Consider the following 20,808-nt stretch of genomic DNA (forward strand, 5'->3'; position numbering starts at 1 on the left):
TCACCACCCCCCCACCCCCATCACCACCCCCACTGCTGTTGGTGAAATTTGAATTATTAAAAATCTGGAATACAAAAGCTGGTTCGCTGTCAATTGGCATTAAAAAAAAACACCTGGTTCCTGAATGTCCTACAGTGAAGGAAATCTGCCTCTTAACCCGGTCTGTCCTACCTGTGACTCCAGACCCACAGCCAATGGGTTTGACTCTCAAATACATGAGCAATTTCTTTCTAAACACCCACGGAAAGTGCCTGGAACATTCAGTTTTAGGTACAATGTTGTTTGGATGGGCAGATTAGTGAAGGGACCATGTTTGAGGTAGGAATGGTGCGTGCCTGAACTGAAAGTGTGGAGTTGATGCCTGAGATTTCTGATTCTTCTGTCAAAGAGAATGAAAATGCTCAGAACATGAACTCACGCCATTCCTGTGAGCAATCTGATGGGGTCCGTTTTATATAACAGCTAGAGAACAGCTTAAACCACAGTCTATAACTTGTCTCCATCAATAAGGAGCAAAGGTCATGACATTTAAACTGCTGTTTTGTGTTCCCTCAGACACTGGGTGGCTGCATTATGTGGGGCCCACCAGATGTGTAAAGCAGAATTGTCACAATCCCTTCTGCCTGTGACTCACACAAACCATTGACTGATCCGGCCTCTGATCAAAAACATTCATTAATTGAAGATATTCTATTCAAAGTGCTGTGTTTTATGTCTCCTCCCAGGCCATGAGGTCCTTTCATTTGTTGACACTGCTTTCATTGTTCATACACATTCAATGTCCTGTGAATGGGTATTCAGGAATCCAACTGCTTGGCAGGAGGCTGAGTGGGGAATGGTCCCAGCTCAGGGCAGTCAGCAATCAGGCACTGTCATTTCCCCAGCTCATGGTGCCCACCACATCCTTTATGGCACATCCCCTACCCCTCTGGTACCCACATGGGGCACAGACACTCAGGATCCTGAGCCACGATACAAGAGGGGACATTCAGGCCCTCCATCTGTTCTGTCACAGAGTTGGATCGTGGGTCGGCACAGTGGCTCAGTGGTTAGCACTGCTGCCTCACAGTGCCAGGTGGGTTGCAGCTCCGGCTCACATGACGCCTAAGGAAGGAGCTGAGCTCTGAAAGCTTGCGTATTCAAATAAACCGGTTGCATGAAATGATGGTGTTGGAGACAGTCCGGAGAAGGTTCACTAGGCTGATCCCAGATATGGAGAGACTGTCTTATTGAGGAGAGGCTGAATAGCTTGGGCCTGTACTTGTTGGAGTTGAGAAAAATGACAGGCAACCTTATTGAAACACACAAGGGGACTATAACCCGGTGTTGTGTGATTTTTGACCTTGTCCACCCGAGTCCAACACCAGCATTTCCACATCATCATTTCATTCCTTAGACAAGGGGATCAAAACTGGTCACAGTATTCCAGCTGTGGTCTGACTAATGCCTTGTACAGTTTTAGCAAAACCTCCCACTTTAATACTGCATTCGTTTTCCACTCTCCTTTGTGTGAAGAGAGCTTCCTCACATTCTCCCTGAATGAGCTGGACCGGGTCATAATGTTCCACCAAATGAAATGCTTTCTGTTTATTTGCCCAAACAAATCTTTTAATCATCTGAATCATCTCGATTAGGTCAGCCCTTAGTCTTTTATATTCAAAGGAATACAAGCTGAGCCTGGGAAATGTATGGTTGTAATTTAACTCCCTTAGCTGTGGGATTTTTGCAGTGAGTTGACCCTCTCAGCACTCACACACAGACACGCCACAGTCTGGGCTTACCAGGGACGGGGTTGAGGGGGGATGCTTGGGGGAAGGGGCTGCAGGGGGTAAGCATCAACCTCTTTATATCTTCTCTGGGGACTCTGGCCGTGCCTGAAACCCCTGGCACTACTCCACCTCGATCCCAGTATCACTGAATTGTTACAGCACTCAGGGAGACCTCTGAGGCCATCATCATGCATTGGCTTCTATTATTTATTGTGGAGATATAAAATGCAATTTGTTTGTGTGTGTGTGAGGGTGTGTCTCTCTGTGTATGTCTGTGTGTATATGTCTGTGTGTGTGTCTGTGTGTCTGTTTGTGTGTATGTGTGTATCTGTGTCTGCGTGTGTGTCTGCGTGTGTGTGTGTCTGTTTATGTGTATGTGTGTGTCTGTGAGCACGTGTGTATCTGTGTCTGTGTGTGTGTCTATGTGTTTCTGTGTGTGTGTCTGTGTCTCTATGTTTGTGTCTGTGTGTGCATCTGTGACTGTCTGTGTGTGTGTATGCCTGTGTTTGTGTGAGTGTGTGTGTGTGAGAGTATGTGTGTGTATGTCTGTGTCTGTGTATGTGTGTCTGTGTCTATGTGTGTGTGTGTGTATATGTGTTTGTGTATGTGTGTGTCTGTGTGTGTATGCATGTGTGTGTCAGTGTGTGTGTCTGTGTCTGTCTGTGTATGTGTGTCTGTATGCCTGTGTCTGAGTCTATGTGTGTGTGTGAGTGTTTGTGTGTTTGTGTATGTGTGTGAGTATGAGAGTGTGTGTGAGTGTGTGTGTCTGAGTGTGAGAGTGTGTGTGTTTGTGTATGTGTGTGAGAGACAGTGTGTGTGTGTGTGTCTGTGTGTGAATGTGTGTATGTGTGTGTGTTCTGTGAGTGTGTGAATGTGTGAGTGTATGTGTGAATGTGTGTGTATGAGTGTGTGAATGTGTGTGTGTGTGTATGTGTGTGTGTGAGTGTGTGTGTGTGTATGAGTGTGTGTGTGTGCGTGTGTGTGTATGAGTGTGTGTGTGTGCGTGTGTGTGTATGAATGTGTGTGTGTGAGTGAGTCACTGAATGTACAGGTAAATGGGGAAAGGGCAGGAGAATGGCACCAGATAATTGAGCTGGAGCAGGCACAATGGGCTGAATGGCCATAACGATTCTGTGATTCTCATCCACGTGTGAGAACAGAGGGGCCAGAGGTTGGGGAACTGGGAAAGGAAGAGTGTCAGTGTTTCAGGACATTGTTTTAAGGCTGCACCTCACAGGTGATCAGTCTCTGGAATAAACACAGAGAATGCTGGAGAAAGTCAATAGGTCTGGCAGCGTGTATGAACAGAGGAACAGAGCTTTCATCTCGAGTCTAGTATGACTCTTCAGAACTCCTGTATCTGCAGTATTTTACTTTTGTATTAACCTCTGGATTTTACTGAATGCTGTGAGTGTTTTAGGATCTGCATGTTTACCTGTAGTTAGTGAAGGTGGTTGGGGCACAGGCTGGAGATGTGTTCAGATCCTGGGATATTGGGGTCAGCTCTAAGGCAGGGACCCTTCAAAATGAACAGGTTGCACTTGATCAGAGCTGGGAGCAATCTCCTCACAATCAGCTTATTCTGAGATCGTGAGGGAGGGCTTGAACTCTTCCAGCCATGGATCAGACACAATCCTAAGGGTCTATTTCTGAGCTGTATGACTCTATGACTCTATAGGATAAGATGCAGAGAGGACTGAGAAATAACGCAACAACAACATCCATTAAGATAATACCTTGAACATAATTAAAGGCCTCAAAGGGTTTCACAGGAGCATTATACAAAAAAAAATGCACGAAGCTTCTTCAGGAGAGATCAGAGGGAAGTAATTCTGATTGGAGGGATTCTAACATGGAAAGATGAGCTGGGATTAGGAGACAGTAACAGAGAGGGAAAAGGAGGTTGGAAAAAACAGTACGAGGTCCAAAGTTAGGCTTGGATTAAGAGTGCCTTTATAACCAGAGTGTGGTTATAATGTCAGGAAAGTACTGGAACAATTTATCATGTGGGCAATCAGATGGAATGGCAGGAATGGGGAGCATGGTCAAGGTGGGAATTGGATGGTTATTATTCTGGGGTTGAAGGTGCCCATGAAAGATAGGGATAAGGAAAGGTGGCATTGATGAATGAAGGACACTGTTACAGTGCTGCGAAAAGAGGGTGCCCTAGACATCTTACTGCTCTTTTAGTTATGCACCTGATTAGCTTGAAATGTCTGACCCCTGTTCTGACCTTTTATGGTGTTACGAAGTTGTATAGGGTAATCGTGAATTGGAAGGCAGGAAGCTAGAACTTGTTTGTAAAAATGATAGGGAGAAAGAGTGTGTGGTCCCTTTAAGAGGTAAAGTGCTTTTCTAAGCTTTGAGATTTACACAGAAAAAAATGTGTAAGTAGCTGAAGATGTATAACCAGTCCTGAAATGGAAATATGTATCAATTGGCTGTGTGATTGGAAACCTGAGGTGTGTTTTGACATTTTAACAACTAACTGGAATCAGCCAATTAATTTAAACCAAACACTTAGTGATTGAAAGCCAATTGAATTTAAATCTAACGGTTTTGACAATTTTGGACCAATGCTATGGTAAGAAAATTGATATGTCATCCAAGTTATATAAGGAGAGGGTTTTTGAAAATCAGTGTGAGAGCGTACCATCATCTGAGAAATAAGCATTGAGCTCTCACACAAAATCAACAAGCTGTCTAAGAAAGTACCATCTATCCATAGAAGGTACCACTGCCCTTCTAACTATGGGGCATCACAGAGAAAACATCCCTGACAGCTGGATCAGCAGAAGAAAGGCGTGTAGACTTTGAAAGACTAAGTTGTAATTTACTTTCTTTTTACTCGGGTTTATATAAATGGGACTTGTGTTTATTGGCACAGCACACTAGTAGAATTTAGTTCAGTTAGGGAACAGTTAATAGTTAAGAGAGAATTGTTCGGTTTGTTAGAAATTCTATTAATTTGTTCACTGTTAGGGCTAAATGAATAAATTGTTACTTGTTACTTTTAAAGTAAATATCAGGGATTTTCTTTCATTTAACTTCCCCTTCTCCATACCAGTTTAACAGATTAGGTGAGGTGAGTTGAGCTTCTCCGGGTGTTTCGGTCTAATTATTAGCAGGGATACTCTACACCCACCAGAACTGATTGGGGACCTGTGTTTCAATTTTAATTATCAGAGGGGTTCAACCTCCCCTTCCTAACAATGGCCTATACAGCACCTTCTAGAATATTCCTGGGTGGTGTAGGATGAAAGTCATTACTTAGCTGAGATAATGTTTGAGTCTCTGCCTGTGCAGTGCTGTAAGTATTCATAGCTGCACTGTCCCAGTGGATTGTCCCCTGTCCTTCGATGACAGGGAGGGCTCACCTCAAAGTTCTTCATCTGTTATTGTGGAGGCTTCTCTTCAGGCTTCATCCTCTTGACGTTTAATTACTAACTTGCCTCAAAGGCCTTCATCCTCTATGTCTGTTTTTGCCGGCTTTCTCTTCAGATTTTCTATTATCACTTATTGCTATTTTTCCTTCCAACATATGGGAACATCATTTGGAGATTCTTGGAGCTTGAGCCATTTGAGGCCTGAACACAAAGCAGATGTGATCTGTTGGGGACACAAGAACACGAGTAGACTATTCATAGAGCCACACAGCACAGAAACAGACCCTTTGGCCCAACTCGTCCATGCCAACCAAGTTTCCTAAACTGAGCCATCCCCATTTGCCTGCATTTGGCCCATATCCCTCTAAATCTTTCCTATTCATGTACCTGTCCAATGTCATTTAAATGTTGTAACTGTACCCACTTCTACCACTTCCTTCCTTCCTCCTTCGTTTCACACATGAACCATCCTCTGCATGAAAATTTTTAATTCTTTTTAAATTTTTCCCCTCTCGCCTTAAACCTATGCCCTCTGGTTTTGGACTCCCCTACCCAGGGGAAAAGTCCTTGGCTATTCACCCTATCCATGCCCCTCATGATTTTATAAACCTGTACAGGGTAGGGAGTGCAAAACTAGAGGGCATAGGTTTAAGGTGAGAGGGGAAAGATTTAAAAGGGATTTAAAGCTCTAACTTTTCATGCAGAGGGTGGTGTGTGTATGGAATAAGCTGCCAGACGAAGTGCTGGAGGCTGGTACAATTGCAACATTTAAAAGGCATCTGGATGGGTATATGAATAGGAAGGGTTTAGAGGGGTATGGGCCAAATGCTAGCAAATGGGACTAAATTAATTTAGGATATGTGGTCGGCATGGACAAGTTGAACCAAAGGGTCTGTTTCCATGCTGTACATCTCTATAATTCTATAAGGTTATACCTCTTCAACCTCCTATGCTCCCGGGGAAAAAGTCCCAGCTTATCCAGCTTCTCTTTATAACTCAAACCCTCCCTTCCCGCAACATCCTGATAAATCTTCTCCAGACCCTCTACAATTTAATAATATCCTTCTTATATCAGGGCAATCAGACACAGAATCCCAAAAATATCCTCATCAACATACTGTTCAACCTCAGCATGACATCCCAACTCCTATACTCTATGGTCTGAGCAATGAAAGCAAATGTGTTAAATGCCTTCTGAACCACCCTGTCTGCCTGTGACGCAACTTTCAAAGAACTATGTACCTAAGCCCTTAGGTCTTTCTGTTCTACAACATTCCCTAGGGACCTACTAATAACTGTGTAAGTCCTGCCATTGTTCGTCTTGCCAAAATGCAACACCTCGCATTTATCTAAATTAAACTCCATCTGCCACTCCTTGGCCCATTGACCCAACTGATCAAGACTGCGTGATTAGTTAATATTGACTGCAGCAGCTCAAGAAGGCAGCCTAACATCACCTTCTCAAGGGGAAATAAATGCTGGCCCAGCCAGGGATGCCCACATCCCACAGATGAATAAAAAAAAAGATCATAGGTGATTGTATGCCTTCTACCTGCACAATTCCCATAACCGTTTGACCCATTCGTAATGAGAAGCCTCAATACAATTTGAAAATAAGGCTTCCAAGGCCATCAGGGTAGAGAATTCCAATGATGTCAACATTAATTGTATCTCAACAATGGACACAAACATGACACATGGCTCTTCCTCCTTGGTCATGGAGGCAATTTCACATCTACCTCACCCCTTTGCCCAGATAAGCCTCTGACCTTGTTGCTCAGTCCGCCATTTTGTGCCTGATGGGCTTTGATAGGGTTGGCACCGAGGTGTGGTTTTGCTCGGGCTGGGGGAGGCGAGGGACAAGGGGAGAGCAGGCTCAGAAGAAGGGGGTGAGTGTTTCGGACTGAGATGAGGAGAAATTTCTCCACTCAGAGGATTGTGAATCTTTGTGATTGTCCATCCCAGGGGGTTGCGGATGCTCCATGGTTCAGTGAATTTAAGACTGGGGCACACAGAGTCTTGGTCTGTCAGGGGGTTGAGGGACATGGGAGTGGATTAAGTTGAGGACTAGCCATTGTCAGAGCAAGTGGAATTGGTTTGAGGGACTCGAATGATCTTCTCCTGCTGTTTCTTGTATTCTAATTGATGTGTAGGATCTTGTCAAATGCCTTGTTAAAGCCCATTAGAACTTTCCAGTGACCTCCTCAGAGCCTTCAGTTAGACATTCCTCCCTGACAAATCACACATGGATTTTCCAGGGTTAATCCGTTTCTTTCGAAATCACTGTAACGACTCTCCCACAGGAGCTCCCTCCTATTATTAGAACTACAGTTAGGTTTTTATTGTCATATGTGCTCAAGTACAGGATACAGGAGAACAAAGAAAAGTTCACATATTTGCTGTCTCAGGTTCAAAGGCGCCTAGGTACAAAGTAGAAAAATATAGAAACAGAGATAAACGTTCAACATTACCATTCTTCTATAGCCATGGGCTTGCGGTCGCTCCACGCTGGCCTTTCCCCACAGGAGCCTGATTCCTCCCCCGCGCTGCCCACCACCAGAGTCCAGCCCGGCTCACCAGCACCAAAGGCCCACTTTGCACCCCAGTGCTGTTACCTCCAGGACTGAGGTCTCTCCAGAAAGTAAGTCAAAAGAACTAAACTAAAGAACATTTTAAAAGACAAAAACAAGAAAAGAAAAGGAAGGAAACATTGAAGAACAGATGGAGAGGACAGCCCCCCTGGGTCAGAGCCTGGATGCTGCCCACCTCGGTACCACCACCACCATCTTGCTAATCATGCTGTTATTGCTGGGCTTCAGCTGACTGGACCTGTAATTACACACACTCCCTTTTTAACCAGTGGCGTAACGGCACAGCCTGTTGTCAGGGAGATTTGGAAAATCACGATCGGAGCCACCAGTTTGTCCTCACTTGTTGGTTGGATCCCGTGATCACTTCCTGAGATCTCTTCCTGCGATTGTTTGCAACAATTGTTCGGTTGGGTCAGCAGCTGTGATTGGCTGCCGTGTGCAGGATCGGTTCTGGGGACTGTCCCTTGTAACTTCACTCAGGTCTACCTGAAAGCAAAGGGTTAAAACACATCAGCTGCCGGTGCCTCTCAGTATGATAAAGCGGGCAGATTAATGGGAGCTATGTCAACTTGGCATCAGGCAGATAAAGCATTCATGTTTTATTTATATTGCATAGCTTATTTGGGTTTCAGCGGCTGAATATGAACCATGAATAGGAATGCTCCTCTGAGTTGAATCTCTGCATATTGTCACTGCTTCATGCTTCACAAATTCTCAATTAAACAGCCCTTAAAAGGACACATTGCTGAGAAACCCTACGCTGACAGACATTACATTGCCTGATACTGCAACGTTCATAAGCTGCTGGAGGTTAACAAGCTGTCCTGGTACCCTTTAACCTGACATAAGCAGCACAATTATGGAATACACAGCTAACAGGGGAGTGCAGCAACTGTTACAGACCATACAGTGACAGGTTATTGGATGTACTGTGCCCACTTGCAGGGGTAGAGTTCCTGAATTTTCACCTTCGCTCACCTACACCTGGTCCATCTCCCACTTTTCCCTTCCTCGACTTCTCTGTCTCTGTTTCTGTGGACAGGGTATTGACTGGATGATTGACTCCCACAACTACCCCTCCCCACACCCTTCTTCCCACAATGATGCCATTAAAATTAAACAGGAGACAGATTGCAGTCAAATCTCTCTATGGGGCAAATGGTGACACTTGAATTCAATAAAACGACAAAAAGTCTGGAATTAAAACTTAGTCTCATGGTGACTGTGTAACCACTGTTAAAACTGAACGGGTCCAGTAATCTCCTTTAGGGAAGGAAACTGCTGTCTTACCCTGGTCTGGCCCTCATGTGACTCCAGGCCCACAGCAATGTGGTTGACTTGAACTACCCTGTGTAGAGCCAGCAATGCCCACATCCAATAAATTCCGGGAGGAATGTATCATGACCAGAGAGATGCCCCTTTCTTGGCGCAGGGCCATCATTGCTCTGTTGCCTAAAAGTGGGGGAATCTCCTTTTGTTAAAGAATTGGTGTCCGGTCTCCCTCCTCAGCATGGACTACAAAATCTCTGCCAGGCCAATTTCAACTTGCCTTGGCACCATGTTGGACCATGTGATCCACCCAGACCTGTCCTACACCGTCCCGGGCCAGACCATCCACAACAACATCCCCCCATCGAGGGCATTATTCCCAGAGGGCTGGCCTCTGGATTGCCTTTCTCTCCCTTGATCAGGAAAAGGCTTTTGACGAATGGGTCACAAGTATCAGCTCGGGACTCTGTGAGATTTTGTGTTCGGAACACACTTTGTTGCTTGAATCTGACTTCTGCATGCCACCACAGAATGCCCATTGACAGTGAACGGGTCCCTGAGGGGACCCCTATGCTTTGGGAGAGGGATGCGTGAGGGCTCCCCACTGTCCGGCCAGCTTTATTCTCTCTGCGTGGACCCATTCCTGTGCTTCTTGTGTAAGTGGCTTTCGCTATCCCTGCCCTGGGGCTGTTTGATGGGGGGACAGTGTAGAGGGAGTGTTACTCTGTATCTAACCCTGTACTGTCCCTGTCCTGGGAGTATTTAATGGGGACAGTGTAGAGAAAGCTTTACTCTATATCTAACCCTGTGCTGTCCCTGTCCTGGGGGTGTTTGATGGAGACAGTGTAGAGAAAGCTTTACTCTATATCTAACCCTGTGCTGTCCCTGTCCTGGGGGTGTTTGATGGAGACAGTGTAGAGAGAGCTTTGCTCTGTATCTAAGCCTGTGCTGTCCCTGTCCTGGGAGTGTTTGATGGGGGACAGTGTAGAGAGAGCTTTGCTCTGTATCTAAGCCTGTGCTGTCCCTGTCCTGGGAGTGTTTGATGGGAGACAGTGTAGAGAGAGCTTTACTCTGTATCTAACCCTGTGCTGTCCCTGTCCTGGGAGTGTTTGATGGGGGACAGTATTCTGTATCTAAGCCTTGTGACTGCATGTCAGAATTAAACCAGGTCTCAGTTTATGTTGTTGCTGTTGTCCAATTAGATGTGTGTGCCATTGACAAGACCAAGACTCCCTGCTGTTAAGGAGGTCGTGTGGAGGTACAGGCCTGACTCTCTGCAGTGCTCCCTGTAATGGGTAATTGATGCTGACTGTCTCACTTGGCTCTCACAAGGCAACCACATTGCTGTGGGTCTGGAGTCACATGTAGGCCAGACTGGGTAAGGACAGCAGATTTCGCACCCTGAACGGATATTGCTGGGTTCGTGCATTGAAGAGTTTTGCTCTCATGAGGTAACACATTAAAATGCCAGGGGCTTGTTTGTAAGTCTGTGACTCAGTCACATTCTGACACCAGAGTCTGACTGCAACTTCCTGAAAAAACAATTTCATTTCAGTAAATATTCAGTCCAGTGATGTGCAAGTTAGCGTGGATTGGCCATGCTAACTTGCACCATAATGTCCAGGGATGTGTAGGCTAGGTGGATCAGCCATGGGAAATGCAGGGTTACAGGGATAGGGTAGGGGGGTGGATCTGGGTGGGATGCTGTCTGAAGGGTCAGTGTGGACTCAATGGGCCGAATGGCCTCTATCTGTACTGTAGGGATTCTACGATTCAGCCTGTGCCCACTACTTTAACTGGATGATGGCGGTGCTATCCAAAGATGGGGGAATTCCCTCAATAAAATGCCGTGGGGACGGAGAGAGGAGTGCAGTATTTCAGATTCCAGCTTCTCAGTGTGAGAGCTGGGCCCAAAGCAGCACCTAGATTCCCAGAATCATCGATCCAGTTGAATTGGCACAGTTACCTTCTTGTGGATTGTTGCATTGTCTTTTGTCTCCTAGCAACTGTCACCATATTTCAAAGTGAATTGATTGGAGCTTTAGGGAGTCTCTAGGCAACATGTTGTGTCAATGTTCCATTCTGCTGCTCTGTTAGACTGAAAGTGAGGGAAGGAGCTGGAGGGAGCCAGGCTGGTGTGAGCAGTACACGGGGATCTGTTTCCAGCTCAGTTAGCAAGTGACCGAGGAGGGACAAGGGCAGGGTGAGAAAGGTCCCTGCAGTGATAGGCTTCAGGAGTTATCCAGAGAAACAGCCACCTTTATCAAACTCCTTTTGGGGACGCCATAGAACAAAGACAAAACAGCAAAGTCCCATTTAGCTCACAAAAGGCAGTGGGCTGTCACAGAGAGAGAACAAATCCTGGCTTGGAGATTCTAGCCAGACATTCGATTGGACAGGAGTCAATCAAAAGTTCCAGATCAGTGTGGAGTGTGAGTTGGTCATTACTTTACTCTGAGTCCTTGCAATTTGTTTGTTTTGCACCTTCCTGATTAGTCCTGACACAGTGCCCACCTTCTCTGGACACCCCAGGGCAAATAGTGAGTTCCCACAGGAAACATCACAGACTGGAGCAGGTTCAACATGAGCTGGAACTCACTTGACACTCCTCTGTGTCTTTCATCTGCCCAAAACCTGTTGGTCTTCCAGAGCAAGGAGTTGACCCCGACCATGTGTTGCAGACTGACACATTCCAAGGCCCAGGACTATGTACTGAAGGACGCACTAAAGCTTGGGGCAGCTGCTGCCAAGGGGCAGTGGGGAAAGACCACGGTCTGAGGTCTTCCTGCCAAAGGACAATGGGAGTCCATTCAGTTATCGGACCCTCTCAGTGACTCAAATGTATGTAAATATAGTCATGCAAAATTAAGAAATGCCTTGTTTTGTTTGCTGGATAGAGTCAAACTCCAATGTTTGTTTCTTCATATGCTACCATACAGAACTGAACTGCTTTGGTGACTATGTATATAAAGATATTTTTATGAGTAAAGTATATTTTTGAAATTAAAAAAAATCTTACTGTGGAACAGGGAATGTCCTGTTGCTGGGATTGCCTCCTGTTGGAGGGAGGCTATTTCTCTGATTGGTGCCAGGGCTGATCCACCCCAGGGAGTCCCAAATATTCCAGGCTGCACTGAAAGCCCAGGCCGGAGCTTTCTGGAAAACAACATTGTGCAGACACCGCAAGTCAAACACACAGATACAATGGGCTATAAACATTCAGCTTATTAATGAAAGTTCACATCTGTGTGATTGTATTACACAGGGTATAGGACAGCAATCTAGCATTCTGAGTGACATATCAATTCATCAGTCACTCATACAGAAATTGAGCATTGCTTAACAAAACTATCCATTTTGTCAAAGCTTTTCATCATGCACTCATCAGGAGACTCCAGAAGAATATCAGTTCCAGGGGGAAAACCAATAGCCTGAGGGGAGAGCACTGCTTGATTGGCAGGTTGGTCAAAGTGTTGCCATGGAGGATGCACCAGTTAATGAAATATAAAAACATGGACTTAGAAACCAGTCAGTACCCAGTAATTGTTGGGTGTTATGCAGTCATAGAGTCATAGAGCTGTACAGAATGAAAACAGACCTTTCGGTCCAACATGTCCATACTGACCAGATATCCTAAATGGATCTAGTCCATTTGCCAGCATTTGGCCCATATCCCTCTAAAACCTTCCTATTCATGTAGCCATCCAGATGTGTAGAGGAGGCGTTACTCTATATCTAACCCCATTCTGTCCCTGTCCTGGGAGAGTTTGATGGGCACAATGTAGAGGAGCTTTACTCTATATCTAACCTGGTTCTGTCCCTGGATGTGTTTGATGGGGAACAGTGTAGAGGGATCTTCACTCTGTATCTAACTCTGTGCTGTCCCTGTCCTGGCAGGGTTTGATGGGACAGTGTGGATGCAGCTTTATTCTGTATCTAATCCTGTTTAATGCATATTTACATCTTTATGGTCATTTGTAGAACAGTGAGGCTCGATTAACAGCACCCTCTTCAAACCTGAATTGTGACAATGCATTCCCTCCCCACGAGAATGCCATTGCTGCTTGTGCTCGATGGGCTGAAAGGACTCTATCTGCACTGTGATGTCTCAATGAGTTTATAATGTCTACAGCATTGAAAGCAGAGAGTGTGCAATGCAGCAGTGCTGGAAGGTCTGGCTGCAGTGGAATAGGTGAGAGTCTCCGATGAGTGGCGGGGGGCGGGGTGTGCGGCGGGTGAGGGGAAAGGTTGTGGGGGGGGGAGGGTGACTGGCAGGTCCCTGTGTTGATCCAAACACTGAGCAGTATGGACTGCCTAATGCTCCAGCCCTTGTCCTGCTCAGGCCCAGATAGCTGAGCCAATGGGGATAGACAGGGGAGAGGTAATTGAAGGGATGTGAAAACAAGTGAAGGTGATCTCAGACTGGGGCCAGAAGTAAAGCAGTTGTATCATGAGGCAGGAGGAGGGATTGTGTGCCAGCTGACTGAGGTGCCAGGTTGGTGGTGAGGAAGATGCAGAGATCATTCAGTGTGATTTGGACAGGATGAGCAAGTGGGCAAGTGCATGTCAGATGAAATATAATGTGGACAAATGTGAAGTTATCCACTATGTTAGCCAAAACAGGAAAGTAAATTATTATCTGTATGTCGATAGATTGGGAAGGGGGTGGGGTTGGGGGGGAGATGCAATGAGACCTGGGTGACCTTGTTCACCAGTCACTGGGGATCAGCAGGCAGTGAAGAGAGCGAATGGTATGTTGGTGTTCACAGCGAGAGGATTTGAGTTCAGGAGCTGGGATGTCCTGCTGCACTTGTACAGGGCCTTAGTGAGACCACACCTGAAATAGTGTGGACACACTGGTCTACTTGTCAGAGGAAGGATGCTCTAGCTACAGAGGGAGTGCAATGAAGGTTTACCAGTCAGATTCCTGGGACAGCAGGACTGACATCTGACAAGAAGTTGAGTTGTTCTAGAATTGTATTCACTGGGGTTTAGAAGAATGATGGGAATCTCATAGAAACCCATAAAATTCTAACAGGACTCGACAGGATGGATAATCCTGATGACTGGGGTATCCAGAACCAGGGGTCAGTGTTTAAGGATAAGGGCTAGGCTATTCATTTCTTCAAGCCAATCAATAAGATCACATCTGGTCATCCAGCTCAGCCCCCTGTTCCTGCTTTCTCCCCACACTCTTTGATCCATTTAGCCCCAAGAACTATATCTAACTCCATCTTGGAAGCATTCAATGTTTTGGCTTCAATTGCTTTCTGTGACACAGAATTCTGTAGGCTCACCACTGTCTGAGTGAAGAAATTTCTTACTTATACAAAACTTTATTTACGTAATTTGAGGCACCGGGAGGTCCAATAACTAAACGACCCACGTTGTCCTTTGGCAGGAAGACCTCAGACAGTGGTCTTTCCTCACTTCACCTTGGCAGCAGCTGCCCCAAGCTTTAGTGTGTCCCTCAGCACATAGTCCTAGACTTTGGAATGTGCCAGTCTGCAACACTTGGTCAGGGTCAACTCCTTGTTCTGGAAGACCAACACATTACTGGCAGAAAAAAGAGTGTCTTTGACTGAGCTGATGGTCCTCCAGGCAGCGTTGATGTTTGCCTCGGTGTGCATCCCAGGGAACAGACCATACAGCACACAGTCCTGCTTCATGGAGCTGCTTGGGATGAACCTCAACAAAAACCATTGCATCTCTCTCCAGGCTTCCTTTGCAAAGGCTGATATCAATATCTTCAGATTCCTTTAGTTTCCTGTTTGCACTGACACTGTGAAGTTAATCCTGACTCAGTGATACATTCACCTCGTCATAGGGAGGACTGGTTTGCAGCATTCACAATTACCAATTAGTCAAATCCCCCAGGCAGGCAGAGAGTATGGCCTGGGTGTGTTCCCTCAGCACTATCACTGTCTGATCTGTTAATTACCAAAGGAACATACCATGTCTGTTTTTCTCTAACTCAATCTGGTTCTCACTCGCACACGAGCATTATGAACTGAGGTAATAACTTTGTGGTAATAACAAAGTGGGTAATCCTGTAAAGACACCGGGTTGTTTACACAGGGTCAACTGTCTCCCTGCGAGGATAACATCGAGAAAATCCCAAGAAAAGAATCGGCCAGGTTCTGTAAACAAGGCCCAGCTTCCATCGTCACATCAAACTGGGTGTGTGCCCAACTCAGAGAGCAGCACTGAGTATGAAACACCCAGGGATCCCCATCAGCTTCACTCTGGGATCGGGGCCAGGGATCAGCATGGGAGGGGCCAGGATCAGAGGGAACAGGAATGGGGGAAATGTGGATTGGGGGATCAGGGGAACGGGGGTCAGGGGGATTGGGGAGAACAGGGATTGGGAGGAACACGGATTGGGGGGATCGAGGGATCAGGGGACATGGATCAGGGGAACACAGATTGGGGGAACAGGAATCATGGGGAATGGGGATCAGGGATATCAGGGGTAACTGGAACCAGACAGAACGGGGATCGGTGGCGGGGGTGGGGGGGGGAGGACCAGATACCACGGGGAGCCTCATTGACACAGTCTTGTTCATAAGCAAAAGCTCTCCTTTCCCAGAATGCAGTTGCAATAAACACAGAACCACCTTCACCCACAGTCCTGTGGCAATTATTATAGAACATGGTGCTGGCTTGTAACTCTGGACAGTGCCCACTTGTACCTGAATACATCCTGGATCCGTACCAGGGCACAATGCCCACCTCTATCTGAATTCTGTGCCTGAGCACATTGCCCTTGTGTACTGAAGTACGGCCCACATCTCCCATGTCACGTATCTATACATCACTTCCCCATTTCAAATGTGTCACAATCCCATGTCATGTATCATTTGTGAATTGCGAGTAACCAATGACTGGTTTTAGTAAAGATTTATGAAAAGGCTTCCCTATTAAGAGAAGCTGTACGATTAAACTCTTTTTCCCCAATAGCCTGAAGACACTGACACAGCCATAACTTGTCACCTGCACAAGCACAGGCTGGAGCTGGACGGTTCAGGGGCATGCTCCTGGAAGCAGGAACCCTGGATAGAGTCACAGGGAAGACCTTAAAAGCAGACATCCTGCCTGTCACAGTGCTTCAGCAGGGGCCAGTCCAGCACGGGGTACAGAATTAGGGCATATCTCCAGCAGAACGCAGTGTGTCTCTACTCCAGTCCAGCAGAGGACAGTGTTGTTAGTGCAGCCCAGTGGGGCTGGAGAGACTGAGGAGGTGTTACTCCATTTATGCAGGGGACAGTGACACTGTTATTTCTCTCCAGCAGACATTATGTGATGTTAATTTATTCTGGCAGGAAAGCATTCTGAGATTACTCTACACCAGCAGACAGTCTTGCATCGTAGCTTCGCCAGGTTGACTCCTCTATCAGTTGATGCTCTTGGTTTAAAAACCAAAAGAACTGCAGATGCCGTAAATCAGGAACTAAAACAGGAATTGCTAGAAAAGGTCAGCAGGTCTGGCAGCATCTGTGAAGAAAAAATTCAGAGTTAATGTTTTGGGTCCGGGTCCAGAGTTCTTAGGAAGGGTCACCGGACCCAAAACGTTAACTCTGATTTTTCTTCACAGATGCTGCCAAACCTGCGGAGGTTTTCCAGCAATTTCTGTTTTTGTTCTTGTTCTTGGTATGCCCTCCTGCACTCTCCATTGAGCCAGGGTTGATGGCTGTAGAGGATATACCAGGATCAAATTGCAAATTAAGGTTGTAATTTTTCCTTATTTTTCTTTATTGTGTTTTATTATAATTTATAATAGCAGATATAATTGTTATGTTGCTATTATATTCATAAAAATTGTTGTTTCACATGTTTCTTGCTGTTGTCACACATTTCTGTAATGTCCAGAATATGGTGTTGAAAAGCTAAGACTTCGTAAATGTTAATCTGTTCCAACAGGGGGCAGTGTTGTCCCACAGTTCCAGCAGAGGTGGTAGCAGCGCCAACAGGTGGCAGTGTCACATTCCAGTACAACAAGGGACAGTGTCGCATCCCCATACGAAGGAAAAAACCGAAAGATCTGCAGATGCTGGAAATCTGAAACAAAAACAGAAATTGCTGGGAATTATTTTGTTTTTGTTTCTGATTTACAGCATCTGCAGTTCTTTCGGTTTTTATTTTGCCCAGATATATTTTGTATGGTATGTTCTGTCTTTATAACATGCAAAACAATGCTTTTCACTGTATCTCGATACATGTGATAACAATACATCAAATTCAAACTGTAAACAAAAAACAGGACAAATCCAACCTGGCCAATTACTGTCCTATCAGCCTACTCTCAACCATCAGTAAAGTGATGGAAGGGGTCATCAATAGTGCTATCAAGCAGCAACTTATCAGCAATAAAATGCTCAGTGACACCCACTTTGGGTTCTGCCAGAGTCACTCAGCTCCTGACCTCATCCCAGCTTTTGTTCAAACAAGGACAAAAGAACTGAATTCCAGAGGTGAGGTCAGACATCAAAACTGTATTTCATTGAGTGTGGCATCAAGGAGCCCTGACAAAACTGGAAACAATGGAGCCAAACTCTCTGCTGGTTGGAGTCATACTGGCACGTAGAAAAATGGTTGTGGTTGTTGGAGGTCAGTCATCTCAGCTCCAGAACATCTCTGCATGAGTTCCTTGGGGTAGTGTCCTAGGCCCAATCAGTTTCAACTGCTTCATCAATGATCTTCCCTCCACCATAAGGTCAGAAGTGGGGATGACTGCACGATGTTCAGCATAATTCATGACTCCTCAGATACTGAAGCAGTCCATATTCAAATGCAAAATTTGTAAAATAAACAGGTATGGGCTGACAAATGGCAAATAACATTTGCACTGCACAAATGCCAGGCAATGACCATCTCCAACAACAGACAATCTAACTACCGCCCCCTTGACATTCAATAGTGTTATTGTCATCGAATCCCCCACTATAAACATCCTGGGTGGGTTACCATTGACCAGAAACGCCACTGGGCTCTCCACATTATCACAATGGCTACAAGAGCATGTCAGATGCTAGGAATATTGTGGTGCGTAACTCACCTCCTGACTCTCAAAAGCCTGTCCAAGTCAGGTGGTGAGTCAGGAGTGTGATGGAATACTCCCCACTTGCCTGGATGAGTGCAGCCCCAACAACACTCAAGAAGCTTGACATCATCCAGGATAAAGCAGCCTGCTTGATTGACACTACATCCACAAGCATCCACTCCCTCCATCACTGATGTTTTGCAGCAGCAGTGTGTACTATTTACAAGATGCATAGCAAAAATCCTCAGATAGCACCTTCCAAACCAATGACTTCCATCTAGAAGGACAAGGGCAGCAGACACAAAGGAATACTACCACCTGTAAGTTTCCCTGCAAGCCACTCCCCATCCTGCCTTGGAAATATATCGCTGTTCCTTCACTGGCGCTGGGTCACAATCCTGCAATTTCCTGAACAGCATTGTGGGTAAACCTCCAGCACATGGATTGCAGCCATTCAAGAATGCAGCTCACCACTACCTTCGCAACTAGGGATGGGCAAAATAAATGCTGGCCAGCCAGTGATGACCACATCCCATAGGACAGTACTGCATTCTGCACCTACACTGGTGCCTACAATGGTTATCACACCATTCCAAGATGGGGTAGAGTTGTTATTGTCAACCAAGAGGCAGGAGAGTTGGAATCCTCTCCAGCAGGCAGCAATGTCACACACAAATACAACAGAGGGCAGCGTTGCACTCCTGGATAACAAGAGGCAACATTGCACTCGGCCAGTGTTGTTATCACACTCCAACAGGGGGCAATGTTGAACACTGGTGCACCAGCAGGCAATATTACATTCTCCTCCACAAAACAGCAGTGTTGTCATGCCACTGCAGTAGTATCACACTCTGGTACAATGGGGACAGTTTTACACTCTGCTCCAATGGGGGTCAGGTTGCCACAACTCCGTACCTCTCTGTTGCATTCCAGTCTAACAGGGGACAGTCTTGCAGTCCACTGCCACAGGGGGAAAAGTTATTACACAGGTACAACAGGGAGCAATGCTGTCATTCTGCTCCAACATCGGGCAGTTCTGCATTTCAATACAACAGGGACAGCTTGTGCTGGAGTGCAACACTGCCCTCTGTTGTATTTGTGTGACATTGCTGCAGAATGCAGTACTGTCCTGTGGGATGTGGGCATCGCTGGTACATCAGGGACCCACAGCATCCATTCTGTCAGGATTGATACCATAACTGCCCTGTTTATCTGTTAGCCACTGGCCCAATCCCAGTCTACTGTGTCCCAAATGGAACCACCCAGGGAATTGGAAAAACAGCCCCTGTGGGCAGACCCAGACCCAGCTTTTAGCAGAGATAGTAGGAACTGCAGATGCTGGAGAATCTGAGATAACAAGGTGTAGAGCTGGATGAACACAGCAGGCCAAACAGCATCAGAGGAACAGGAAGGCTGACGTTTCAGGCCTAGACTAGGTTGCCAGGAGTGGGAGGGATGAGATCACAGAGGGGTGGCCAGTTTAATAGTTACCTAGGAGTTAGAGCAAGGCTTTCATCCTCAAACATTTCCCGGGAAAGTGTTAGGCTGAAATAAGTTCGAACCTCTGGAATTCTGTAACATACAGGGACCGTTCAGTGGGTTACAGACACAGGGGGAAATGGCCATTGGAATTTCCAATGGTCTGGAGAATTCTCTCCGAGCCTGCTGTGCTGGGAATCCTGCATTATATTGACCCACAGCTCCTGTTTACACATGTGGAAGCAACAATCTGGTCATGGGAATATCCAGACCTACAGACTCCAATATTTCACACAGACACACACCAGCACCAGAGAAAAAGTCACTTTATTACAAAACAGAGAACACAGCAGCCCTCTCCAACTGAGAGAATGTTGGAGGATTTGTCCAGTACCTTTCTCAGGCAGTACCAACTGTAATAAAATGTAAACTCAAACTGGGGGGAGTGGGAGGAGTGCGCTGAGACTGCCCTCACATCTCCTGCCAAGCCCCCATACTTGGAGAGAGAGAGAAAAAAAGTGTTCTAAAGACATTTCAAATCACAGTAAAAGTAAACAATGTTCACGATGCACACAGACACAGAGGGGGTTAGATATGACCTGTTGACTCAAGAATGAGACATTGCCAGACTAACTGAGTATGGCGATAGCGTTGCTGGTCTGAGTGAGGATAGGATAGCAATGCAAACCACCTGTAAAGTGCTGCCTGCTACCAGACAGTGCCTGAACACGTACACAGAGCAGGGACTGAGCTGGAGTGAGGGGGGGTTCAAGTGTTGTTGGAGTGATCAGAGCAGACAGCCAGTGTGTGACAGTGGGATCTCTGTGCCAGGGAACAGAGGAGACCTGTCTCAGTTAGACATCACCGGCTGTAGATCAGATGAAAGTGGAATCGAGTTGGCTGCTGTCGTGATGGCTGTGGGAACGAGCGGTGAAGAGCTGTTTTATCAGGGCCACCTTCTCTTGTTCCAGCTGGGTAATGCGATCACTCTTCTCACTAACCTCCTGCAACAACACAATCATTAGAACAGAGTGCCCCAGCTTCCTGACTGCAGACCAGGCCTGCAGCATCCCCTTCACCAGGGTCAGACCCAGACCGCAGGCCCTAGCCCCAGTCAGTTTGCACAACATCTTCTCACGCCCTCAGCCATTCCTCCCTTACCTCACGCTCGATTCCTAACTGAGCGATCCTGCGCCACGCTCCCTCAGTAACCGAGCGATCCCACGCCACGCTCCCTCAGTAACCGAGCGATCCCACCTCACGCTCCCTCAGTA

The 20,808-nt window shown here is 46.3% G+C and overlaps 2 protein-coding genes across 4 annotated transcripts in view; both read right to left on the minus strand.

Annotated features, from left to right (window-relative positions):
* Positions 1–20,808, minus strand: part of LOC109937976 (UDP-N-acetylglucosamine pyrophosphorylase 1, like 1) — a 318,016-nt gene that overhangs the window by 248,637 nt on the left and 48,571 nt on the right. The gene's annotated exons all lie outside the window — the stretch shown is intronic.
* sapcd2 (suppressor APC domain containing 2) overlaps positions 19,844–20,808 on the minus strand; it is a 34,509-nt gene continuing 33,544 nt past the window's right edge. For 2 of the 3 annotated variants that reach the window (XM_048613668.1, XM_048613666.1), the window contains one exon: positions 19,861–20,538. In XM_048613668.1, coding sequence (XP_048469625.1) covers positions 20,410–20,538 — 129 coding nt within the window. In that variant the 3' untranslated portion in view covers positions 19,861–20,409. Of the gene's footprint in view, positions 20,539–20,808 lie in introns of all 3 variants that reach the window. The other variant, XM_048613665.1, reaches the window with a different exon arrangement.

Source organism: Rhincodon typus, chromosome 28 (genome assembly GCF_021869965.1).
Source record: "Rhincodon typus isolate 14 chromosome 28, sRhiTyp1.1, whole genome shotgun sequence".
NCBI classification, from domain to species: domain Eukaryota; kingdom Metazoa; phylum Chordata; class Chondrichthyes; order Orectolobiformes; family Rhincodontidae; genus Rhincodon; species Rhincodon typus.